The sequence below is a fragment of the Neofelis nebulosa genome, chromosome 1 (assembly GCF_028018385.1).
Source record: "Neofelis nebulosa isolate mNeoNeb1 chromosome 1, mNeoNeb1.pri, whole genome shotgun sequence".
Classification (NCBI taxonomy): domain Eukaryota; kingdom Metazoa; phylum Chordata; class Mammalia; order Carnivora; family Felidae; genus Neofelis; species Neofelis nebulosa.
Window position 1 is genome coordinate 116,367,895 of NC_080782.1, and position 27,696 is coordinate 116,395,590.

Here is a 27,696-nt window from a genome sequence, read left to right on the forward strand (position 1 = left end):
TCTTGGGAAATAAGGTTCCAGAAACTGGAGATGAGTTAGCCACTAGCTTAAAGAGAGAACTAGTGTAGTTACTGGGATGTGAATTGAGACCATTTTTTGACCTATTATTTTATTCTTTTTTCCCCATTTTTGCCCTACCTTCTATTTAAGAGCATTTTAATGCAAGTCTTTGCATGTCCAATGAATAATAATGTAAAATGAACTTGGTATGTCATATAGTTCAGGACCAGCAAACTTTTTCTTAAGGCACCAGGCAGTAAATATTTTAGGTTTTGTGGGCCATTTGCTTAATTTGACAACTGTCCAGCCATACTGTTGTACCAGGAAAAACCCATCACAGACAATCCTTGAACTAATGGCTTTGGTTATATTCCAATAAAATTTTATTAACAGAAACAGTGGCTGCTCCAGGGGTTATAGTTTACTGACTTTTGATGAAGTCCAGTTGTGTATTAAGTTCTGCTCAGTCTCTTAGTATTTTTCAAGAATATTTTTATAAGGACACTTTATATCTTGACAGCTTTTGGTCTTAGGGTTGCCTTCTTTTAATATCCTTCATGGGCTCCTTTCTATACCTGGAGCACTGTTAGGAATGAATGAAATAGATGTGTGGAACCCAAAAGGTCCAACTCTTTTAATGTATAGATGAGGAAACGGAGGCCCAGTAACATTAAATAAAATCACTAATTAGTAGGAGAGCCAGTTTCCCATCTCAAGTCTCAGCATTGTCACCTTTATGTTTTCTATATGGTTGACCTTGTAATTTTAAAGTAGCTATCACTTTACGTTAGTTATTCATCATCCAACAAAGACTTTTCTCTGGGTAAAACATCCTTTGTTTCTCATATATGATTCTCAGACGTTTTATTATCCCTGTTGGTTCTCTTATAAGCTACACAGGCCTTATAGTAGCTCCTAATTTTTAAATTTAGTAGGGATGAAAAAACACTTTACTTAACTAAGAGTATACACTGTGCTGTGTGCAGGAGATTCAGCAGTGAACTAGAAGGCTGTGGTTCTCATCTTCATGGAGCTTAGTCTAGCATGGAGGACTTATATTAAACAAGTGATGGCAGTGGAAGAGAACCTCCTTGTTGATAATGAGGCCAGAGAATAGAGAGGCTATTGAATGGCAAGCTTTGAGGTGATCATAGGAGGACTGATACAGGGGTATAAAGTCCTAATGAATGAAGGAGGGAGAAGTGACTAATGCAGTAGGGAATTGAGAAGTAGATAGTAGAAAGTAGTATTGTTGAATTTACGTAAGCAAGCATTTTTATGAGGGCTAGAGGAAGAATGGTGCAGAAATGGCTTTGAGGAGTAATGAAATTACCAATACTAGCCCTGGGCTCTTAGGGTGTGAGATGTGGAGATCTCATTCTCTGCTCTGAAAGCACTATAGTGTCTGAGGGAAAGTTCTCAGATTTAATGACTAGGAGGTTAAGCGACCTTTGGTGAAGAGTTTGAAGACCCAGGGAAATACAGAGGACTATCCATGCTTGTCTCTCTAATATCTCTCCTGCATAGAAAAACTCTAATGTTTTCTCTTGGCCAGGGGATTCAAGAAAGTCACCAGGTAATAAGGGTTTACCTAAACTCCAGAAAATACCATTATAAATGATTCTTAAAGGACACAGACTCTTCACACATGTACTGTTTCTCTGGTTCAGGGGCATAAATCTTGGCTCAAAACTTTCTTGTAACAATATGTCTTTTTTGTAAATTTTTTTAAATGTTTATTTTTGAGAAAGAGAGCACAAGGTGGGGAGAGGGGCAGAGAGAGAGAGGGAGACACAGAATCTGAAGGAGGCTCCAGGCTCTGAGCTGACAGCACAAAGCCTGAAACAGGGCTCGAAACCCACGAACCACAATATCATGACCTGAGCTGAAGCCAGACGCTCAATTGAGTCACCCAGCACCCCTGTAACACAACAATATATCTTATTGAGAGGTTTTTCTTATATAAGCCATTTGGACAAAATGTGAAATAATATAATTTATTTTAAATAGCATAAAAGTAATTACATTTTTCAGTCTATACATGTCCAATTATGTATCTCTTCCTAGTGTATCTAAATTGGCCAGCATGTACCATTATACTCTGATGACTTAAGTACATGTAGGTTTTTTAACACTTTACCCTTTAAAGTTTCTTCAGCAACCCACATTTTGAATGAGAAGATCTGTTGGTAAGCTTTCGGGCTCTGAAATAAGGAAAATCAAACCTAGAAATGAAATTTTAAGAAAATTTTGTGTGTTCTGAGAAAAATGTGATTTCCATTAATGTTTCCAGCATAATTTAGGTGTTGCTGCAGTTTCAGAGCTTTGTAACATTGGTGCATAACTGTGGCTTTGCTTTGCTATTCTATTGTGGAGCATAATTTGGTTGGATTCAGGCTTTCCTATTGCTTTTGTTGAATTTTACAAGTCAGGATGCCAAAAACACAAAAACATTTCAGTCTAGACATTGTCTGTAATATATTAGGATTATAGTATAATCTCCTTTAATATGTTTCTCTACACAGCCTGCCCCCTGTACTTTTAATTATAAAATTATAATGCTTAACGTTGGAGAGAAGGGAACATAAGCACCCGAAATGAGTCATTTTTGTTGACAATAAATGAGTCACAGTTACATCTAGGGGTGAGAGTACTCTTCTACAATTTTGGCTTTTGGTCTTGATTTTTTCCCCATTTGTTCTCTTATTTTCTTCTGTTCCCTTCTACTCCTTCTGCCCTTCCTGCCTGTTTGCACGGTCTTGTGGTCTCATATCACTGATGGACTTTTACCAGGCTTCATTTGTGGCCTTGGGTCCTAAACATAGAAGTGAGAACATAAATGGACTATAGTGGAATACTTACTCATTGTAATATCCAGAGAACTTCTCTTCATTTAAATTTAAATATTAAATTTAAAATTAATACCTGGGGATTTACTATAAATGAAAAGGGGCTATACTTGTAACTGTGGGACATCCAGCTGCCATTGCTTATGCCAAAGAGAATAGCATTACTTTAAGTCTGTGAAAAGAAATTACTCAAGAGCCCAGGTAGTTCAGACCTGTAGCACTCTGCCCAGGTGAAGATTCTCTTCAGAGAATCCTAAGGAGATGCTCTCAAAGAGAATCTTTAGACCAATGGCTCTTAAATGTTAGTAATTCATTAGAATCACCAGGAGGGCTTGTTAAACTACAGATTTCTAGGTTTCATCATCAGGTGTTTAATTCGCGAAGTGGAGGTGGAGGCTGAGAAGATGTGTTTCTAACACACTCCCAGAGGCTGCTGCGTCTGTGCTTAATCTCAGGACCACACTTTGTGAACCAGTGCTTTATATCCCCTGGATGATGGGAACACAAGCTCGCATGACATTTGTTATCTCAGGATGTAATGCAAGGTGAATTTCAGGTTGTGTACAACTAGCTTTGTTACTGAATGATTTATCACTGGCCACTAACTCAGGGAATGAGTGGGTGAGCCCTGGTGCTACTGGGGCGGATTGTTCTGTGCCAGGAACCCCAGGGGGGCTGGACAGCTCCTGGCTAGGTTTGCCAACACTGACCTCTCTGCCAGCAAGATGGACACCTACAGTGTTATAGAGAGAGGTTGGGAGCATACATGCAAGAGAGCAGGCAGGGAACACGTGATTGTGGGTTGGGGTCAGTATAGGTTCAGCCCATGATCCATGGGCAGGGAAGGGGACGTGTGGGGTATGGTCATTCTGTTGCTATCAAGGCTTTTCTGGTCTGGTGGTTGGGCTATTCAGGTCTTTGCAAAATGTCTTTGTCAGTGACTTAAGAAAGTGTGGTTAGAAATAAGCACTGTGGCTTTTCATTAGAACATCAGTTAATCGGTCTTATCTATTTCTGGTTTTAACAGTTGGGCTGTATAGTGGAGCAAGAGAGCTCACTAACAGCTGCTCTATTTGTGATAATACAGTATAGAAACTGTTGTTTTTAAGAGATTCACTCCTCTTTTCTGGCTTTATTTATTAAAAAAATATTTTTTTAATGTTTATTTATTTTTGAGAAAGGGAGAGCATGAACGGGACAGGGGCAGAGAGAGAGGAAGACAGAGGATCTGAAGCAGGCTCTGTGCTGACAGGCAGAGAGCCTGATGGGGGCTAGAACCCAGGAACTGTGAGATTATGACCTGAGCCAAAATCTGACCTTCAACCAACTGAGCCACCCAGGTGCCCCTTTTGGCTTTTATTTAAATTACATTTGCTTGAGCATAGCCTCGGTGTTCCTGATCATTTCTGAGTGACTGGTCTTTGGCTATATAAATCAGATGTTCAGTACAAAGTCATTTCTTTTGGATTATGGCCACTTTATATTACGTAGATGTTTACTTGTGATATGTTTGGTCGAATGTGAGACATAATTTTCCTTTTGTCTTTCTTTTAAAGCAACCCCCATGCAGGTAAATAAAGGTAAATTTTGAGGGAGTGCCTCAGTAGTGAAAACCCATTATAATTAGACTGATTAGCTGTGGTATAAAGTATCTGGTAAAACCTGCTTTACACTCTGAGAGAATGGCTTCTTCTGTGTGGTCTAATTGTAGACATTACAGGATAGTTTATCTTTCAGAATAATTCAGGTTTATCTATACTTCTCATGTGTATCAGTAACCTAGAAGACAGCCTTTGTCTTCGTCTTATATCTACATGGTAAAAGCAATATATAGAATAAAAGAGGGAATGATTAAAACAAATTTTTTTTTAAGTTTATTCATTTATCTTGAGAGACAGAAAGTACAAGCGAGGAAGAGCCAAAGAAAGAGGGGGAGAGAGAGAATCCTAAGCAGGCTCCATACTGACAGCACAGAGCCCGAGGGGCTCGAACTTGGCAAACCACGAGATCATGACCTGAGCAGAGACTTAAGGCTTAACCTACTGAGCCACCAGGTGCCCTGAAAGAGGGGATGATTTTAAAAGATCCTCCACTCTGTGAAAGGACATTAGGTATTAGTGCATTTAAAAGGAGAGTGACTTCAAGGCCAGCACCTCTTTCCTGCCACCTCCTCTGTTCTGAATGTTAGTATGTGATACTTTCAGTTGTAGCTGTGACTATTACCTCACTCTCACACTGACTCTTTTTGCCCCATTGTTTCTTTTTTTTCTTTCTTTTTTTAATGTTTATTTATTTTTGAGAGAGAGTGTGAACAGGGGAGGGGCAGAGAGAGAGGGAGACACAGAATCCAAAGCAGGTGCCAGGCTCCCAGCTGTCAGCACAGAGCCCGATGCAGGGCTTGAATCCATGAACTGTGAGATCATGACCTGAGCAAAAGTGGGATGCTTAACCGACTGAGCCACAGGCCGTCCTAAGCCCCATTGTTTCTTACACCTTAGTCACATTGGAATCACATGGAGGGTTTGTTAAATACATAGAGCTGGGCCTCAGCCCTAAAGTTTCTGATTCAGTGGGTCTGGGATGGAGCCCAAGAATTTTCATTCCCCAAACCTTCCCCGATGGTGCTGTGGATCCTAATCTGCGTATCACGGCTTCAGCCTATCTCTGAAGTTACTAACTTCAACTACTAATTAGTCCTAGTCACTGTGGAAGCTACCAAGGTGTGCAAGTTGCTCTCGTGGTGTTGTGCGGGGGCTGTGACATGTTTGGAGATTATGTGTGTGATAGAATGGATACAGGCTTGAAGGTGTAAAGATAAAACCCTCAATGAAATCAGAGGGTAGTCATACCACTTCTAGTAGAGGAGGCAATTTGGAGGGTAAGGTTTGAATGTGTAGAATTAGGGTGGGGTATGTATTCAGGTCCAGGAGCGACATGATCAGAGGCAGGCAGGCAGGCAGGATTAGGGTATATAGGCAATATTTTAGTAGACTTAATGTACTGGTATCATTTTAAAAGAGGGTTTTGTTAGTTGTTAATTTATAAAGGCAATCTGGGGCATTTAAGGCTAAGGAAACTTTTACTTTGTTCAGAAATAAAAACAAAGTTACACAACAGGATACCTAGTTAAATAGCTAAATATATTCTTACACATAATTTTGATTTAGCCTGTGTTGCATTTATGCATTCCATATAATTTTGTTTTAGTGTGGAATAAAAGCAAAAGATTTTTTTCTCCCTTGAGATTTAACTTGGTGCCTGAATCTCTTTTATGAATGCAGAATTAGTTGCCTTGACATGTGACTTTATTTTGATTGATGTGCATACTTGCAAAGATAAGATCCCTTCTTTACATTTAGTGACTTCCTACCACGATTTATTGGTAGATATATGTATGTCATAATGTATTTTAAAAACAGCCCTCCCACCCCCAAAACTAATAAGAGTCATGCCATCCACTTCGCCCTTTTTAAATGGTAATTTAGAGAATTAATTATGAACAAATATATCAGCTTTGGGCGCTTTGCGAAATTGTCCTTGGATTTTCTTCTTAGTTTTTGAGTTAGAATGTAGGAGGCAGTGGATATATTAAGATGAAAGAAATTCTTAGGTTTTGATAAATCAAGCAGTGCTGTGCATTAAATGTTAAAAGGTTACTAACTCACATGAACACATCATCAGCTGATTATTTTATCTTGATGCTTTGTACCTTCAGCCCTCAACAAGTACAAAAAGATCAAGATCATACTGTGCATATTCTTGATGCTTTGTACCTTCACCTTAGAACTCTTGAATTCCACATTGTCAGCTTTGAAATATGAAAAAAAAAGTTTCATAGATATATTAGTGAGTACTTTTTCCAGATTAAAATATAATGATAAATCTCATAGATGGAATGGTGTAAAGCTTGAGTTTCCATGCAGAATAAATGTGAACAACATGCATTAAGTATTTGAATTTTATTAGAAAATAAGTATTTTTATTGAGAGGTTAGGATGTGAGTTGCATTTGTGAATAGTAAAACAAGCATGACTTTGGGGTTGTGTTGGCTCATAATTCAGAGATCACTGAAATCTTAATTCATGTGATTCTTTTTTTAAAAAATTATTTAATTTTAATTTTTATAGAGAGAGAGAGACCGTGAGTGGGGAGAGGGAGAGAGAAAGAATCTTAAGCATGTTCTGCGCTGAGCGTGGATAACTATGTGGTGCTCCGTCCCACAACGCTGGGACCACGACCTGACCCACAGTCAGGAGTCAGACACTCAACTGACTGAGCCACCTCAGGTACCCCTTTTCGTGTGTTTCTTAAAGAAAACAGTATTTTTCTGTTTTAAGTAGCTTTTGTATTAAGGCAACAGGAAGACAGGAAAAGCATCAGCATTGGTTTGATGTGACTATCTCCACAAAGTGTCCAAACTATTGACTTAATTTTAAGAGTATTCCTACTCAGTAAGTTCAAAATTATCTTTTTTCTCATTCCTCTCCCTTTGTCATTCAAAGAGTGGTCCTCTGCTCTGACCAGCAGGATGGACATCCCCTGTGAGCTTGGTAGACAGGTCTTGGACCTCACTGGTGGCTGACTCAACAAACCTTATTTTATGTAATAAATGAACTTATATATGCACTCAAGCAAGATTATAGGTTTGGTTAACCTTTTTCTTTTGTGTTTGTATCCTGTTAACCATTATTTTTTTTCTTATGTAATCTATTGCAACTGCAGTGTTTTGCTTCTGAGGTATTGTTTGGAAACTTATGAAGATGGGGAGCTTTCAGAATTTTTGGTTTATTGATGGATAAAAATGAATCCTTTAAAAATGGAAAAAATTTTCCTCCAGGCAGTGGAAAGTAGGATTCAGACAATATCTAAAACCCTTCCCTTACTCATCATCCTTGTTTTTCTTTTGTGAATGTTCTTTTCTAAACAAAATTTTTAAAGATTTTATTTTTAAGTAATCTCTACACCCAGTGTGGGGCTCGAACCCATAACCCCGAGATCAAGAGTTCCATGCTCTACCTACTGAGCCAGCCAGGTGCCCCTGAGAATGTTTTTAAAACTTAATTGTTTTTTTTAATTAACAGCAGAATATATCTGTTACTTCTTCATTTGTGGATATCATTTGTTCCACTAATCCAACTGCCTTTGTTCATAATGTAAAAAAGATTTCTGGGCATTTTACACACATTATTAAAATGCTTGCCAGATGTATTGGGAAGAGGCCTTAGGTACACTGCATGTTTAAGCTGACACACATTGACACTGCTCACAGTTTCTTGCAGAAGGGTGAAAAGAGCAGGGTATTGGATTAGACTTCCTAATTCTCCTGACTTGTGTTGATAAAGTCAGAATTTGTAACCACTGTAAGGGGAAAACATATCAGAGGTAAGATGATAAAAGCAGATAACTTACCTCATGTGGCTTGCTGTGATTACTGGCATAGACTTAGCTAAGACATATGCAGAGATAACATATGTCCTTAGTTTTCTTTTATGCATTTTTTTACAACTAAAAACACAAGATAGTTAAGGTGTACTTCTTGGGGAGCCATTAACCCTCTTGGTCCTTTGGTGGAGGTGGACATCAGGGGAGGCAGGGGAGGTAGATTTGTTTGTGACGTTTAAAATATGAAAAGTAAAAAAAAAGATAAAATAAAATATGAAAAGTAAGAATTTTATAGTTTCTGGCATAACTACATAAAAATCCATTCATCATCAAGACATTAGATTCAGTTTTAGCTTAAAAAATGTATTGAGCACATACTTTATAATTTATGGTTGATGTAACAGTACTGGGTGTTAGGGCTACAACATGTAGTAAGATGGGATCTTCAGTGCACCTGGGTGGCCCAGTCAGTTGAGCATCCGACTCTTGATTTCAGCTCAGGTCATGATCCCATGGTCGTGAGATGGAGCCACGCATTGGGCTCCACACTGAATGTGGAGCCTGCTTAAGATTCTCTCTCTCTCTTTCTCTGTCTCTCTCTGTCTGTCTCTCTCTCTCTCTCCCCCACCTCCGTTGTTGCACACACTCTCTCTCAAATAAAAAATAAGGAAAAAAGATGGGATCTCAGGGAGGTTGGGAATTTATCAGCAGTTTTTCTTTTGATTTGCTGTACCTTCTGAATTTTTCTAATGAACATCTGTGATAATTAAAATAAAAAACCCAGATATTCCTATTTATAAGTCTTCTCCTGTCCCTACCCAGCTTTGGGTGGAATGGAGGAAGAAAGTACTACAACAGATGATTTACTGTAGAAGGTGGATTCAGGGATAGATGTGTTCACTGATGATAGACATCTCTTTCCTTTTTGAAGAAAGGGAGATAACTTCACCCTAGCTGCTGAAGAAAGGTTTCTTGGAGGAAATAGTGGCTGAATTGACTCTTGTGAAGTAATTATCAAAGTTGGGAGGCTCATTCCAGGCACAGTGATGAAGAAACACAGAGACCATGAAACATGGTGTATATTGGGAATTGTAAGTAGTTGGGTAGCAGATGATGATGGTTCCACAGTAGTTGGTGGGCTCAGGAAAAGTCTGTTACTCTAAATCAGCAGTTTGTGCAAGTGAAAGACCTGAAGCAGGAGAGTAAGGTGGGTGTGGTTTTGTTTTTATACTTGTAAAAAATATTCAGCTTTCCTCCACTCAGTTCTAATCTAAATATACTAACATGGATACCTAAATATTGTATGACCTCAGCTTTGTTTTCTTCTAATGCAGAAGAACTTCAGATACTAAAGGAAGTGTGACTCTCCTGCTTTGTCCGTTGGGTAGAAAGGTTGTGTGAGAAGTGCTGAGGCACTCTGCTAGTCTTCTGGTAACACGAGCTCTAGTGCGATGTCCGCTGCTCTGTTCTGAAAGGAACGGAGAGTGACCTGTCTGGCCAGCTTCCTGTTGGGCTCTAATAATTTTATATTTGTGGGGGCTTTCCCCTTTTCTCTTGCTACTGGCAACATCCACATCAGTGCACCTCATCCTTCCTGAGCCCAGTGACAAAGAGTTAGTGGTGATTTTGTGATGTGCATCAGGGTGGGAAGTGGAGTGTGCTAGCCAGGTGGTCACAGGCTTTGCTGGCCTTCAGGTTTTCTTTTTGGGAAAGGCTTGAAAGTAGAGGTCTTGCTCGCAGTCTTGTCTCTGGCTAGCATTCTTCCCCTTTAAAAAATACCCGAGCACTTGATTTAGAACTGGCTTTTCCTTCTATCTATCTCGCTCTGAAATCTACTTTTTAGTGAGGGTAGTCTTCTTTGTTCAGTGTGTTTAAAAAAAGGCGAGGGGGAGGGTAGGAGGTAGGTAAAGCATTACTAGTTGCTGGCATAGGAATGCTTCAGAGTTATGTCCTCTGTTTAATCTACCATTTGCCCTTTGTTTCCTTTTTAAGTCTTAGGCAGTGCCACTGTGGTGATTTGGAGTCTTTGTACACCAAGTCATCAATTTTTCTCTCATGCCATAGGGAACTTGTGACCTCTCTTCCCCTGGTCAGTGCACTTAAGTATGTTTTACCCTTCTGTCAGTAACCTTTGTCACAACCTAATCTCTGCTCATCCGTCAGAGACACAGAGTTTCCCTGTTCAGAGTGTAGAACCATTTATGCCCCAGTCATCTGATTTTCAAGACACACCCAGTTTTACTTTATCTCAGAGTTCTCAGCAACTTCGTACTTTTTAGGGTCCTGCCTTCCATATGAGTCTCCCATAAACAGAAGACACATGATCATTTGTTTTTAATCATCAGTTCGTTTTTTAAATCATCACTTGGTTTATTTAATCAAGAGTTTAAAATACCCTGTACACATACGAATTGTGTCCTGCTTTCTCCCCTTTTTTCCTTTCTCACAGTCCTGCTGGTTTCTCTCCTTTAAAGTTCATGATGTGGTATCTACAGATATTAATTAGATTGTTTGGTATATGGTTCACTGATGTTAGTGGCTATGAAGTGGTATTTGATGCTGATGCATTAATATTAATGAATAAAATAGGATACTCACATCTGTTTTATTTCAGATAGGCATGTCACTTTAATATAATATGGCTTGGTTAAAATTGATGCCATATAAATTCATTGTAGCTTTAAATGGAAATATAGTAAAAATCATTGTAAAAAATAACTCAAGAAATATATGACAGTTTTTGCTGCTGTGAAATAATTTCTCAGTCTTTGGTTGGTTCAAGCAAATAAGATGAATTTATCTGATTTTTGCTGTATTTTACTTAAATTAATTTTGGTTGGGACCATCTTATATTCTTTTGCCATTTATTACCTTCATCTTTGTCTCTGTAACCTTTGGGGGAGAGCTATCCTATGGTTCTTGTATTTCTAGAAATCTGATTTTTAAAAAAAATTTCCCCCCTTCCAAACACATGTATCAAAATCACATGTTTATTGGCTCTGTTACTTGTAATAACCAGAGTTCATATGCTGAATTTCAGTGGTATGAAATTATGTGCAAATATGTTTCTAGAAACACTTGTGATATTTAAAAATACACATAAATGTCAAGACATTCCATTGAGAGATGTGAGAACAAGCTTCCAGGGCTCAGGTCACTACTGGGCTCTGGGCGTGAATGTGAAGGCGCGGTGCATGTGCTCAGACACTGCTGTTTGGGGAGAGGAGTTTGGGTGCGTGCATGCGTGTTTGGTGTGGAAGAGGTTTGTAGGAAATGTGTAAGCAGGCATATCAGATATTTTGATTATCATTGTTTATATTTATATATAAGATATAAATATACGTAAAAATATAAATGTGTGTTGTGTGTTTGTGTGTGTGTGTGTGTGTATGTAAATAATCCCTGTAATACTAGGTTGTATTGTCTGGTAATATTACTGTATTATTACAGTATTACTGTATTGTATACACAGTATTACTGTATTATAACAGTAATATTATCACTGTAAAATGGGAAAGATTAAAAAAAAATTTTTTTTAACATTTATTTATTATTGAGAGACAGACAGACACAGAGCACGAGCAGGGGAGGGGCTGAGAGATGGAGAGACACAGAATCTGAAGCAGGCTCTAGGCTCTGAGCCTGACAGAGCCTGACACGGGGCTCGAACTCACAAACTGCGAGATCATGACCCGAGCCAAAGTCGGACGCCCAACCGACTGAGCCACCCAGGTGCCCCTGGGAAAGATTTTTTTTAATCTCCATGTGATTCCTTTCCTTGTGACAGTTTGTATGTCCTTGTTTTTCTGTGTATTGTTACATTCAATGTGAAGGTGTATGTTTTATATGGCGTAAATAAATGACATATTTTTAAATGTGCCCTGGAGATAATTTGTCAGTTCACATAGAGTTAATTTAATTCATTTTAGCTAACTTAGAGTATTCAGAAGAATAGTGATAGAACCATTGTCTTCGAGTTGGTGTAGCTGTGTTGCAGCAAACATCTTTGCACTCATGCATGTTTTGCTGGCATAGATGCCCTCAAGTGGAATTACTGAGTGGAAAAATAGGGTGGGTTTACATACAGATAGATATTGTCAAATCACCCTTTGAAAAGTGTGCACTCATATCAGTGCATTGTGAGAGTCCCCATTTTCCCCATTCACTGCCTACTTGACTCCCCCGGTATCTTAGATGTGAGATTTTTAAAGATAACAGCCTGAGAGCTCATTACCTGAGCATTTAGCACAGCTATTGCTTGTAAAAATCCTTTTGAAATAAAATAGTACTAATACTTGGGAAACTGTTCCTTTGTGCATTTGTTTGGGACATGTTTTAACTTTATTACAGGGTCATTCTATGTTTAAAGGTTACTGCAGAAGGGAAATTTATCATGTCCTTCAAGTTAATTTGCTATTGTGTACACTTTGTAATCAGGAAATAACATTTGGAGAAAATGCCTCATGTTGCAGTTTGACTTCCTTTTACTTGGCCTTTAGAGTGGACAAAGGACAAATTAGTATTCTCTTAAAATAATTTACATATTGACATTTGGTTTTTCATAGATTATCTAAGTTCTTCTTTACATTTTAACTTCACACAAGTTGCCCTGTGTAAGCTGTACTCCTGTTCTTTCTAATGACTGCTCCCAGGATCCCTCGGGATTTGGCAGGATCAGTGCTGCCTCTGGGTCTACCCTGCCTTCCATAGGAGTGGGATCATGGCACAGTGGGAAAGAGTTGTGAGGACTCAGATTTAAGCCTCAAAGTGATGTGATTTTTGAGCCAGTTAATGAACCTCTGGGAGGTTCTCTATGTACAAAATAGGATTGACAGCCCCCACCATGGGGATTTTTGTAGAGTGGAAATACTGTGTATTAAATACCTGCACATAGAAGGTACTAGTAGCTAGTGAAGTGGAATAGTAATAATTGGAAACATTTATGAGCATTGACCCCTTTGTAATGAAAAACAAACTCTTTTTGCCAAAGTATATGTGTCCTAGTAAAGTAGCTGATACTAGATAACATTTTATTAGTCCTCATTATTGTTTTAAAAAAGCCTGCCTCTATTTCTGGCCATATGGAGGATTAGAAATACTTAATGATAGACTTACATGTGCTGGGTAATATATTACACCACATATGCATATGTTGGTATGTATTATGTATTAAAACATATATAAACATAAATAAATAAATCTTTTTTTTTTTAATTTTTTTTTTCAACGTTTTTTATTTATTTTTGGGACAGAGAGAGACAGAGCATGAACGGGGGAGGGGCAGAGAGAGAGAGGGAGACACAGAATCGGAAGCAGGCTCCAGGCTCTGAGCCATCGGCCCAGAGCCTGACGCGGGGCTCGAACTCACGGACCGCGAGATCGTGACCTGGCTGAAGTCGGACGCTTAACCGACTGCGCCACCCAGGCGCCCCATAAATAAATCTTTTTAATACATAGCCATGCTTATGAGAAAGTAAAGGAATTTTCCTGAGGTTGGGATTTGTTAATGCTGTAAACCTGATATGTGCCCTGAAATTATGTGCCACTTTCTGGTAGCCTAGACTGAGTTTGGATGGGCTCTGAACATGGGGCACAAGAGATAAAGGCTGAGGCCAGTGCAGTGTGGGCAGAGGGGAGACTCCGGGATAATTTAAGGACTCCCAAAGGGCAACATCCTCCTGGGGGGTGGGGGGGCTGTCAGAAAGAATTTTAACTAGAGGGCCACAGTCACACTGTTCTGGGGCCAGAATTCATACTATGTATGTGGCTTTAAAAAAAAAAAAAAAAAAGAATTTTAAAATGGATTGGTAGTGAACCCATCAGGAGAGAACAAACATCTGTGGAAGAACTCTTTTTAAACCAAGGCCTCTACAATTCCCCACAGATAGAGTTCCAAGGACACGAGCTCATAAGAATGAACATCCATAGAAGAAAACTATGCTGAGAGGAGATAAGACAAACTACAGAAGCTCTCAAAGGCTGTGGATATTAGAATTACCATATGGAATATAAAATAAGTTTGTCTACTGTGTATAAATAAGAGATTGAGAATATAATGTAGGATAAAGAGTGGAAAATGACCATAGGTTTGAAAAAGAACCAAAGGGATCTTTTATAAATGATACATAGTAATGTAAATAGACTGGTTAAGCACATTAGACACAGTGAAAGGGCTCAGAGCTGAAATGGAAGACAAACCAAGATTAAAAGTATAAAAGAAAGGTTAAGAGATACGGAGAGATAGGATGAAAATGTGTCACATGTTGAACCTGTTGAATCTCAGAAAAAGAGAAGAGCATGGAGGAGACTTAACAGTCAAAGAAAAGGTATGATGGCTGAACCCTGTTCAGCATTGGGTGAAGTATACAAATGAGAAGCCAACGAATACTAAATCAGATAAAGAAGAAGACATTCCTACTAGACACATGATCGTGAGACTGGAGAATAGTGGAGACTTTGGTGTGGAGGTGCTGGGGTCGGGGGGCAGTTTCAAAGGACGGGTAACCCAGAAGGGAATGGCAGACAGATAGCTTCTATTTTAATAGAGAAGTAGAAACCAGAAGATAGTCTAATGATACCCTCAAAGTAATGAGAAAAAAAGCATTAACCTACAGTTCTGTATTCAGGAAACCCATCATTCAACGTTGAATGCAAAGTAGACATTTCAAACTAAGAGAATAGCTAAAGATATAATTGGTTTGTGCCTTTTAACACTGGGGTGTGGGAGGAGGAAAATCTGAGGGAGGGCAAGGACATTGAGATGATTTAGGAGGTTGTGATTCAATCTCCTCATGAGCCCCAAAATACTTCGTAAATGCCATGTAAAAAATGAAGAAACGCTTTATGTGAGTTGCTTGCTTCTGATGACTGACACAGGTTGGATTTGGCTGTTTTTGACTGTTTGCCAGTTGATAAGGCTGAGCATTTATGTAGATGTTGGAAAACTGAGTTGGAAGAATGATGGCTTGAGGAGGGGGAGCTGACAGACACAGTAGGGGTGGATGGCTATAAGGCTATGACTTTGGGATTCAGGCCAAGTTTAATGAGCTCTCCCAAGAGAAAGAAAATCTTAAGTTTGGCATTTGGAATAGAATCCCATTCACAGTAAGTTGTATTGTCAAGACTTGTCTACACGCTCAGTTTAATAGTCCATGCCTGAGCTAGTGAAAATAGCTGCATTTCAGAATATATATATATTTTTCTGTAAATTTTCTTTCTGAAAAGACTTTCTTAAGCTTTGATGGAAAGCTGGTGTAGTTATTTATCTGTGTACATTCATTGGAGGAATTATAATGAAATCCGATGGTAGCCTAGGATTGGTGGAAATCTAAGAACAGGGTGGTGTTTGGAGGCCAGGACCAATATCTTAAACATTTCAGTGAGGTTACTATGATGAAAACATTCTGCATTTTCACTACATTTGAGATCTTATTTTATTTTTATTATTTTTTAAAGATTTTATGTTTAAGTAATCTCTACATGCCACATGGGGCTTGAACTCTCAATCCCGAGATCAAGGGTCTTGTGCTGTACTGATAAAATTATTTGTTCATTTGTGAGTTTCAGACATAAGACCTGTATCTCCGAGAGATTCCAGTAAAGAGATGTATATGGAATATGAAAATAATTTTATTTTTTGGTGTTTTATTCTGTTTTTAATGGTAATAAAAGTCAGTATTACCATGATCTATTTGATCACTTACTGTGGGTGAAGAAGACTTAGAGACTGAGGTCAAATAGAGTTCTTATTTGTGTCTTTTAATCCATTTGTTGAAGTCACAGGTTATTGTTTGGCTGATTCTATACTGAATAAAATGTCTGTTTTTGCACTTAGAATAAAAAACCGAAACCATTTTGTTTTCAACTAACGAAATCTGAATGAATCAGAACTCTTTAAAACTATCACATACTTTTGAATTTATGACTTTGTAGCACAGTGTACAGTGAATACTCTGAACATGAAGTCTTTGTGAAACTTTGAACTTACTTGGCTTTGAAAACATTTCTTTGATCGTGGTTGTGTTGGCTTGATAGGATTTGACAGTCCTTGAAATTGGCTTTTATTTACTTATAGGCCCGTCAGTATAACTTACTGAAACATAAAATGTACAGAACTCTGCTCTAATTATCTGATTTAAAGTAAGGATTTGTATTGATCTGTTCTCTACAGCCAAATAGTAAGGCTAAAAGTAATTTCTTTTCTTGTTTTACATAGATTAAATTCACAATAATTATCAGATTTAATTAAATAATTCTTAGCTGGTACAAGAAGTGAGAATATTCATTTTCTTAGAGATGTGTCTGATTATGAAAAAGACTATCATAATTCTTGGTAGATCATCGCCAATACAGGCTTAAGAAATCTCTCCTGCCACCCACCCTTAGTTGCATACACAGATTGACATTCTGATGTTTTAAATTCTCTTCACTGAATCCAGGGAACCAAATTCCTTTTGAATCAAGCAAGGTGTAATAAGTAAAATACTTAAAAGCCTGCCTTTCTTGGTTTTGTTCTTATTCTATGTAGGAAAACATCCTAATTATTTGCTTGATACATCTTTTGCATTTGCATGGAGTACTTTTACTTTGTCAGATGTGTGTGCTTGCCTTTTCTGCATCACTGGCCAGTACTATGTAAGCAGAACTTAGATCATGAATGTTAGTGAGATTTCCCCTTTTCAAAAAGTACCATAAAATTAAGTTTTGCAATCATTCTGTCATTTTTAGGTGGTAAATATTCACATGTTTATAGAATATAATACTGAAAGAGGATTCATCTGGTACAGGACTGTCAGTGTATAATTTTAAAATATATGTCAAACAAAAGCACTTTGGTGGGAATTCTAAGGCAAGATGTGTGCCTGTTTAAAATGCTAAAATGCCACTTTTAATTTTTTAAAAGTGATTTTATTTTTGAAAAGGTAGTCAACTTCTGAGTGTTCCAGAGGAGGTACTACTAGTACTCAAGGACAAACTCTGCAAGTAGAAAATAAAACTTAGATCATGGTCAGTTAAGTTTATATGTCATGAAGTCAGACCATTTATACTAGTTATGGCTTGTCAGGTATTAATTGAGAAATGTTTGTCTCTACCCTGGAAGTCTCAGTAATAAGACACCCCGTCCCTCAAGACTACAATGTTTCTGTCCTAACTGTCCCTGTTCCCCACTCATCTGATTTCTAAGGTGAGGGGAAAGAGATGTACGTATTATGGCGTAAGATTTAGGATAGCAAGACTGTTACCTGCCTCTAGGAAGGAAAATTGACATTTGTCTTCTTTCTCTTCTAGATTGTCTTTTTACTCGGGCCACTCTTCATTCTCCATGTACTGCATGCTGTTCGTGGCAGTAAGTACTCTGTTTATGGGGGATTATGTACCACATACAATTCATGTGTTCAGCCTGGGTGTCCTCTCCTGTGTGGCCACCCCTGGCATCTCATCAGCTGTGCTCCATTGCTGGCCACAGTTAAGAGAATGGATGCCTGTGCTTCTGCCAAAGCCAGTTACATCTGTTCAGAAGTATTTTTGTCCTTCATTTAAAGGTAACAAATGGACACAATTAGGGAGCAGGTTGCAAATTGAGAACCTTCAGGACTGTAGGGAGTCTTCACTGTTGAAGTAGGTTTTTCCTGACAGCGGTAGAAACCTAATCATCAAATCTGTAAACCTGGTGCTAAGAATTGGTTGATGTGTGCCCTCACTTTGGGACATATTTCCTGGAACGTAGCAACACCTTCTGTGTAATCACAGCAGGTCACTGATCTGAAATACCAGGCCAAGGTGACTGCTGCTGTGATAACCTTACCCTAACTGGGAGCCCTGGCCCCCTGTGCTTGGCAGGAGGGTGCGGCAGCCTGGCCTCTTTCCTCCTGGCGGCTGCTGGGTTTAGGAGTTGAGTTTTGATTAGCTGATGTGATGGCAGTTGTTGCTTCTTTTTGAGTAGGTTTTATTTTCCTTTCACCTTCTGAAGTATTTCATTGATGGCTTTCCACAGGACTAGAAAGGTTTCGGCTTCTGGGAGAGGCAGTTGCTGCTTCAGGAGCTTTTCATGTATACGGTTTTCAGGTCCACTTCTAATTGCTAGTCCAGAAAGCAGCATGGCCATTTGCACCTGCAGTATACAAAGCTGACGGTGAAGAGTTAGAAAATATTTGCATCTACATTCTTCATATCTAAAGACAAATGTGTATCCAGAGTAGCTTTAGGAAGACCCAGCTTTAGGGCATATACAAGGAATATGTATGTATGTATGATTTGAGAGAGAGAGAGAGAGAGCAGGAGCAGGGGAGAGTGGCAGAGGGAGAGAGAAAGAATCTTAAGTAGGGCTCAATCCCACTACCCTGGGATCATAACTGGAGCTGAAATCAAGAGTTGGGCTCTCAACAGACTGAGCAACCCAGGTGCCCCTACAAGGAGTCTTTAAAGGTCAATTCAGTTGACTTATTTTTTATAATGTTCCCAGTTTCCGTCTGTCTCTCTTTCTCTCTTTATATAAAGTTAAGAACAAATTTCCAATAAATTCCAACAAAGTTCCAACAAATTTTCAACAAAATTTGTTAGAAAAACTCTTAAGAGAGGGGGAGAAGATCTTCACCCTAAAGGATCAGCTGTAACTTTTAATCTTATGAATGGACTTTTATATAGTTGTGTTCTATGTAAATTTTTTCTCCCCCTTGGTCACATTAAGTTCTATAGAAGTATTTAATGCTTACATGTAAGTCCATGATATGTAATATTAAGAGTAGACTGCTGGGAGTTAATTTGGTCTCATTTAGAGAGATTTTAAAATCAATTTTTACCAGAATCCTGCTTTTATTGGAAAAACCAAATTTGAAAAGTAAAAAGAATATAAAAATTACAGATGTGTGTGTTATATAAAATTCAAACCCACAATTTCACAACCATTTCAGTAGAACTAATTTTGGCTTCTTCAGCATTTCTGGATTTTAAGTCTTTTGTCTTAGGTTAATTTAATTTTGTGAGGAAGCAACAGGGTACTAATTCAGCAGAATTTAGGGCTTCTTTTTGAAAACACACACCCAAATGTTTCTGAAAACGTGCCATGAGGAATGTGACTTATTTGAAGGGAGTAACAAGAAGTACTATTCCAATATCCTCTGTTCATTTATCTTACTAGGAAAAGTTAGCATTCTTTCTAAAAGGAGCCACTGTATATTTTTCTTTTTAAATAGGGCATAGAGACAGGGGGCGATGAAGGCTAGAGCCATTAGTAGCCTGAGAAATCTTCCCAAAGCACAAGTTTGTGACTACACTGATGGCTTTTGAACGTTTGGATGTGATTTGTATGGCCACAGCCGACCTCACCAGGGTAGGTTTTGAGCTTTGTTAGGTCCTTCATCTGCATGTATCAGTATCTTTTCAGGGCTTAAGGAGAGAGACTTAATAATTTGCACCTGGGTGCTCCAGTTGGTTGGGCGCCCCACTCTTGATTTCAGCTCAGGTCACAATCTCAGGGTTGGTGGGTTCGAACAGTGCAGTTCGTCGTGGGTTCTGACTGTGCAGAGCCTTCTTGGGATTCTCTCTCTCTCCCCCTTTCTGCTTCCCCCTCTCAAAAATAAGTGAACTTAGAAAATTAAAAAAAGATTAAATAAAAACTTGAAAAAATAAATACTAAAGAAATAAATTTAAACTAAATAAATAAAATGTAAAAAAAAGAAAAAAAGAATCTGAGGTTGATACAGATGATTTGCATTGATACTACTTTAATTGTTGACTCTAGTAATCCTCATGAAGTAGAAGAGGGATGGTTGCCACCCTTTTTATAAATGGAGAAGTAGGGGCCTTGGGAGGCTATTAAGGTCTGTAAGCTCTCTATTGGTCTCTTATTTATATCAGGTTCCCTTGCTTTGCTGATTCTTTGCTTGATCTTAACCCTAGTCCAATTATTTTGAAGGTCAGGTGATGACATACAACTTTTACCACCTGTTTTTAATTGTAAAGTACATTCTTAGATGTATCAGCATCCATATCCTATAGTTTACTGTTCATCTTTGCTCCTTTGACCCTTCTCAAAATAGATCTATATTCAGTCAGATATAAACTTTTACTGAGGGCTCTTCTGTAAAATATAAAACTAATGTACAGAAGACAAAATGATTATTTAGAGGGCCTCAGTGGTAAGCCTGCTCTGTGGACACCCAGGAGCATATGAGGAGGCAAGTTAGGGCTATAAGCAGAGGGAAAATTACCGACACTGTAGTTTGGTAATTGGGTATGAGCTATTAGATATAAAGTTATAATGAAAAGTTCCAATAAATATGTTTCTCAGAGACCAAGGCCTTTCTGGAGAAGAAAGTTGGCCAGAGTAGTCGTGCACTGCATTTCACTGACTCTAAGCAGTGGAAATATTTACTTGATGTGGATGTAGGCCCAAGCTTTTATTTCAGCCCCTGAACACACAGATGGCTCCCGCTTTCCAGCTTTCACATTTATATACAACATTTAACCACTCCACCTCCTCTGCCAATTCCTTAGGCAATGACTCATCTTGTTTCCCTAGGCATCTTGGCATCATGGGCCAGTCCCAGATTTGGGTGGAGATGTACAGTCATTTAAATTCTGAGGATGGCTTTTGATAGTCAAAATTTGTAAGGAAATCCTGACACCCAGAAATTAACTTCTACTTGAAGAAGTATCTTAAGAGAAGATATTCCTGACCATTGTTGTTCACCTCTGGCAGGCAGCCCAGCCCTGCACTTCACACAGTGCCAGACAGTCAGCACCCATGAAAACCACCTAGGCTGGCAGGAGCATATGGCCTGGCTTCTTTGCACATAGCTAGTTTCTGTGCTTAGTGATGTCTGTTGAACTAGGCTGAATGCCAAAGATTCCAAATTTATTTGACTGTCCAGGAAAGAACCATGTTATGAGACTGTTCTTTTTTCAGTCCATATATATAAATGGAATGTATTGGAATATACTAAAGGAACACACTAAAAAATTCTCCCAGCACTGTACTATTGAGCCTGAAATCTCAGATTGTTTATGTCACTGTCTTTTATGAAATTCCTGTATAAATTACCGTAGTGGGGGCCCAAGTACCTTAGTGTCGGTGCTTCAGCTAGACCCCCTTCCCTGCCACAGAAAGGCTTGTGTCTGGGTCTCACCACCCCCACCGCTGTGTTTGGATAGTGTTGCCCACTTGTCTGAATCTGGCTCTTTGATTTCCTTAAGATTTGTACAACCCCTTACCTCTCACTCACCATGTATTACCTAGTGGTATTTCATGAAGATGTTTTCCAAGTTGTGAATTAATGCTGAGCATTGGGCAAGTGAACAGAGCCCAGGAACTACATGGATCTTAATTGTAACATGGGATTCTACATCTAAATTTAGGAACTCTGTGAATCCTAAAGATGGTGAAATTGAAGCCTAGAGAAGACTAAACAGAGGTCAGTCTTAGGGTGTTCTCCTGGCCAGTTCTGTCATCAAATGTAGGTGGAACAATATATTGCCTGGCTTAGGCTTAGAAGCTGTATTTCAAATAAGTAGAGCAAGGAATATCTCTTTGTGTTGAACACGCTGCTGTTGGTCTAGTCCAGGAGTCGGCAGAAGATTTCAGTAAGAGGTCAGATCATAGTTAGGCTTTGTGGGCCACATGCAGTCTCAGTTGCATATTCTTCTTTTAAAAAGTCCTTTAAAATGGGGAAACTATTCTTTAAAAATGTTCAGTTGTTTATGTAGGGAACATGATCGCAAGTGGGGGAGGGACAGAGAGCGAAAGAGACAATTGCCAGCAGGCTCTGCATTCTCGCTGCTGCGGGGCTCGATCCTGAGATTCGGGAGATCACGACCTGAACCAAAATCAGAAGTCAGATGCTCAACCTAGTGAGCCACCCAGGCACCCCGAATGTGAAAACCATTCATAGCTTGCAAGCTGGCCCACTGACTCTACTTTAAAATTGAAAAAAGGAAAAAAAAATAGCCCTCTCATTTTAAGAAAAGGTTAAGAAACTCTTGTGAGACAACAGCATTTGCAGTTAAGTGTTACAGGATCAAGGAAAGGCAAAATAAATCCGCTTCAAAAAATATTTTGATTAGCAATCAGATTTTAAAATAGCAATCTGTTTTAATAGAATAGTTTAATAGAAGCTAATATTTTTTTTAGAAATTTTAGGCAAAAAAAGGCTATATTCTACCCTTTGGGGATAATAAAATAATCAAAGAATACCAAAGTTGTGTCAACAGACATTGAATTTCCTTATTCAAAAAAGATGTATATATAATAATTTTTACAAAAAAAAAAAGAAAAAAAAACGTGTACCTTCTAATTTTGTTCCATTGTGGCCCTGTACATTGAAAACTCCTATTTATTTTGACCAGGTCTTCATGTGCTCTATAAAACCATCATGAGGCTCTTCATAGAGATTCAGTGTTGGGTTCTCTCTGGATTAGGAGGAAGGCCTCTCTGGACTTGTCAGGGAAGCATTTGCTGCCTGAATGGTAGAGTGTCTTCCTACAATCCTCTCTGGGTTTGACTATCTGGTTATATTGAGCATATCGATTCCTCTGTCCTTGTTGCCTTAAGGAATAAGAAATTGCCTTTATGAGTCTCTAGTAAGATCTCCACTAAGAAGCTCTTATTTCTTTTAAAAAATACTGGGCATAGTAACTTATTTCCATCCCATGTTCAATAGGTTTTTTGTTAAGAGTGGACACTTTATTTTTTAATTTTGTTTTTTATTTCTTAAAATTTACATCCAAATTAGCATCATTAGTGCAAAAATGATTTCAGGAGTAGATCCCTTAGTGCCCCTTACCCCTTTAGCCCATCCCCCCTCCCACAACCCCTCCTGTAACCCTCAGTTTGTTCTCCGTATTTATGTCTCGTCTGTTTTGTCCCCTTCCGTTTTTATATTATTTTTGTTTCCCTTCCCTTATGTTCATCTGTTTTATCTTAAAGTCCACGTATGAGTGAAGTCATATGATTTTTGTCTTTCTCTAATTTCACTTAGCACGATACCCTCCAGTTCCATCCACATAGCTGCAAATGGCAAGATTTCATTCTTTTTGATTGCCGAGTAATAAGAGAGGACACTTAAAAAAAAAAAAAAGATGCTGGACATTTAACCCTACATACTGGCCGATGTACAATCAGTGGTTGTACCTGATGTGCTCTAACACAGTGTGGTCAGGTTCAAATAATAGTTCCCCTGCTGCAGACAGGGAGGAATAGAGATAGGCCTCACTGGTTTCCTTTTGAGCCCTGAGGTTGATTTCCCCTCCAAGTCCTCCTGTGGTATATAGGTCTATCCTGCCTTTTTCAAGAGATGAAAATGGGGGCAGGGAGCAGTGCAAAGGTTAAGTGTAGGATAGATCTTTGCTTTTCCTATTAGTACTTCTTTATGCTGTTTGTGCCTTATGGAAACCCACATGCCTCCTGCCTTTTCCTTGATGTGACAGCAGGGGTGACCCTAGTGGTAGGCTCAGGTGTTCCTTCAACAAACACGACTGTTGTCTTTGCTTCTGGGGAGTACTTACTTCTGTGACCAACTACACCAGCTGCAGGTTATGTCTTGCAGGTAGAAAAGGTTTGGCCTTTTCTACCCTTTCTCATATTTCTAGTAGTGAACTTTCCACTTTGGAGCTTCCTTCACCAGAAAGTTGGATGTTTAGGATCAGGAGGGATCCAGAGGCTTAGAATCTCTCTCATTCTGCAGGACCCCATCTCCCACCAGCTGACCGAAATACTCATTGGCCAGGTGAGGCCAAACTGCACCACTCTCAGAGAAGAATCAGAATGGGCCAGAGGAGACTGAAGGAGATGGTAGATAACTATTTGGCTTATGGTAGAGGCTCACACCTTATAGTGTATGTAGAAAGAAGTCATGGAAGTAAATCCTGTGCTTAGTGCCAGACTTCTCTTTCAATGGACATTTAATGGACTCTTTCAATGTCCACTTCAGTGGACATTTAATATGTTTGTTTTCATGGGTTTTATTTTTTTTAAGTTTTTTCTTGCTATTTGAACCCAGGTGTATAAACATGGTTTTCCTTTTCAAATTGAAACTTACCTATTTAAAAAGTGAAATTTCATCATTTGAGTCAGAATCCAAATTAAAACAAAATGAGATTTTGGTTAAACACACAGGAGTGGCTGGTAATTGGCTTTTTTATCTTTTGGTTGTATGTAAGCAACTGACTCACTTCGATCTCCCAGAGAAAAAAAAGGTTGATAGTAAAGACATAACACAGTCCAGAACTAGCCTCCCACCAGGAACGGAACTGAACTTGCTCAGTCTCACTGGTCGCCTGGCTTTTCAGCGTGGCTGCCATTCTGATCCATTTACTCACTGGCTTGCTGTCATTGCTGAACCATAGCTTTTACATCCTTATAAGCTGAGTTTGCAAGTAGCCTATCCTGTATCCTTTTAGGTATCCTTTCTACACTTCTAACCAAAAAGAGAACCCTTTCATCCTTCCAGTGTAAATTCCAGAGGGAGAATACAGTGCAGCAGATGTCTGGGTCAGGCGTGTCATGGGTCATCTTCAGTGTCCTCTCAAAAGTAAAGGCAGAGCTGTGTGGTTCAAATGGGGCTTCCCCTTCCCCCTTCAACTGTGTTGTGGGAAGACAGTGCCCCCGCCCCCCCGCCCCGGAGGGGAATTTGTAAGATTGCCACAGAGTCTGTCAGGACTGTACACAATGTTGGATTAGAGTTCTGTAGTTCTTCTGAGTTTTACAAGATAAGGAACGGACTTCCTTCCACCAATGTGTGTGTGTGTGTGTTGTTTAAATGTTGATTTTGAGCAGGGAAGGGGCGGAGAGAGGGAGACAGAGAATCCCATGCAGGGCTTGAACTCATGAACTGTGAGATCATGACCTGAGCTGAAACAGAGTTGGATGCTTAACAAACTGAGCCAGACAGGCGACCTTGAATGTGTTTTAGTGCCTATATGATTGGCATATGCATGTGTGGGGACGGGGGTAAGAATGGAGTTTGCAAAGGCAGGGACTTATAGAGCCTTCTTATTGTCAGATGTGGCATTAATCCATGAGCTCTGTCCCTATATCTAGGACTAGTAGAACAGTGGTGAGAGCTTCAGACATTGTTTCTCTAAGGCAGTTAGGAACATATTCTTTCCTTGACAGAAACTTTTTAAAGGAGCATATGCTGTTCTCTTTCCTCTTAAAGGACAAGCAACAGAATAAAAGGTTATAAACCCACAAAGTCAAAGAATGCAAAAGGAAACAATAGCCAATAGGTAATGATTTTGGGAAGCAGTTAGATGAGTGGTAGAACTCAAATGTCTAGTGCCTTCAGAGGGTAGGAGCTTAAGAGATCTGTACTGCAGAACCTGAGAAAGGCTTTGGACATGGAGCCACCAGGAAGATATGGTGAAGCTGCCTGGCAACATGGGTGGGGAGTTGTCAAAGTCTAGACTTGGCAAGTAATCCAAAGTCCAAGAAACTCAGTATTTACCCCTGGAGGTCTACTGAAATGGAAGATTTTTCATGGAGATGAACAGGGCTATAGGTTAAGTGATGCCTGACCTTCCCGGAGCTCCCTTGAGTATCTTGGACTCAGGGAAACACACAGCAGGCAAATACAAAGCACACTCAATTAGCCAACCTCACCCAGAGCTATGACCACTGTTCTGACCACAGCCTGCATACATGCCACAGCCATTAGTCATCAGAGGAGCCAGAGCCTAGAGGGAGGGCAAAGTTAGGTATATAACCACAATGGGGCGGGGGAAGGATGACTAGTACCCCCTTAGGATGAAGTAATCTTTGGATCCCCAGAGATGGGGGTAACACCTATACTGGGGTAGATATGTAAGGGGAAAACTTAAAGGGGTATAGGTTTCATCTGAAGTATATTGAACCTTGTGTTAAAGTCAGGGTCTTTGGAAGGAAAATATTGTTTGAAGATTTTAGAATCCTAAGTGAGGAAGGACCTTCAGCGTCCTGAGTTTACTTTGAGTTGAAAGCACAACATAGGACTAAGTGGAAGTTCCATTTTAGAGTTGGTATTGTTTTTTCTTGCTATGTCCTTAGCAGAGACAGGTGCAAGTCTCCCTAAGATACACTCATAGAAGGATTTATAACTCATAGGTATATGTTTTTAGTCTCCAGAACCGATGCCTTTAACAATTATATGAAAAGGCAGAGGCAACTAAATAACCAGAATAGGGACAGCTGCACTTTTAGGCAGTAATATCCAAACCTGGCTTCAGCCTCACTCAAGGTACTGTTATCCTGAAAATGAAAAAAAAAAAATTCCAATTAAGGTAGAACTAGTGAGGGGACTCTAACTGGCATGTTTGTGTCGCCAAATTGGCTTCAGCTGCCAGATACAAACTTTGATTCAACCAGAACCAACTTTCTTCTCAACTCCAGAATGTTGAGACAAGCCTCTTACTATTTATGTTTTTATAGCTTCAACAACAAACAAAAAAGGAAAGGAGGGGCTCTGCAGAAAGCCAGTAGGACTTTAAACCAGCTAATGAGTGCAATTCAGTTGAACAACTCATGTTCTTTTACAACCGTGTTGTACAACCATGTAAAAAACTTGATAAAATTAGATAACCTCTGAGTCTTTGCCAGCTGCTGAGAACTGAATGCTCACAGCAGTGGTCAAAGAGCTGGGAATGGATTGTGTATCTATTTCAAATAGGCAGTGCCAATGCACACAGCCAACATACATTGTTTTCTGAGGAATGCATTTGATTAAGTGTATGAATCACAAATTATCAAACAGAATTTTTGAAATATACTTTGAAGGCATATTCTTACTAGATAGAAATAAGGCAAAAATTTTTTTTCAAAAAAAGAGACCAGATTTGCTTAAAGGGGGTCAAGTCTTTAGGGATGCACCCAAAGTCAAAGGCAGGCTGACAGAGAAGAGGGGAAATTCTCACCTGATTGGTGTAAAGTCATGGAACTAAAAGGGTGTATAGGTGCTAATCAGAAAATGTATTTCATTGTTGGATCAGAGAACCTGTACTTATTTAGGCAGATTACTGTATTATAAATACAGATTATTTATTCTTCGTTATCCTTTAAAGTAATCTGAGGATTGTGGAACTGTCAAGTAAACTGTTTGAATGAATTAAACTTAGTCCCTAGATAAACAGGGCAGAAAACTTAGTAGGTTGGCCCAGAATAAGGACAACCTTGTGTTCAGAATGCTAGCAGTTTATCCCAAGACTTGGAACTAATGATAACAGTTGCCTCTTAATCAGAATTATAACACAAAACACAGGAAGAGGCGCTGTCAACAATTGTCTTTTTTACAATTTCAAAAGTAGTCTAGATATAGTAATAAACTCTTCTAAAAGTCAAGTTTCTTGGGCAATCACTTTTTGTTTTGCTTTTTAAAAACAAACTTTTTAAATGTTTATTTTTGAGAGAGAGAGACAGAGCGTGAATGGGGGAGGGGCACAGAGAGGGAGACACAGAATCCAAAGCAGGCTCCAGGCTCTGAGCTGTCAGCACAAAGCC

At 39.1% G+C, this 27,696-nt stretch overlaps 1 protein-coding gene across 3 annotated transcripts in view; it reads left to right on the forward strand.

The window, feature by feature from the left end:
• The window catches only part of PLPP1 (phospholipid phosphatase 1), a 90,082-nt gene that overhangs the window by 60,635 nt on the left and 1,751 nt on the right, over positions 1–27,696 (forward strand). For all 3 annotated transcript variants that reach the window (XM_058732504.1, XM_058732496.1, XM_058732507.1), the window contains exon 4: positions 17,520–17,577. In XM_058732504.1, the coding sequence (XP_058588487.1) occupies positions 17,520–17,577 (58 nt within the window). The remainder of the gene's footprint in view (positions 1–17,519; positions 17,578–27,696) is intronic.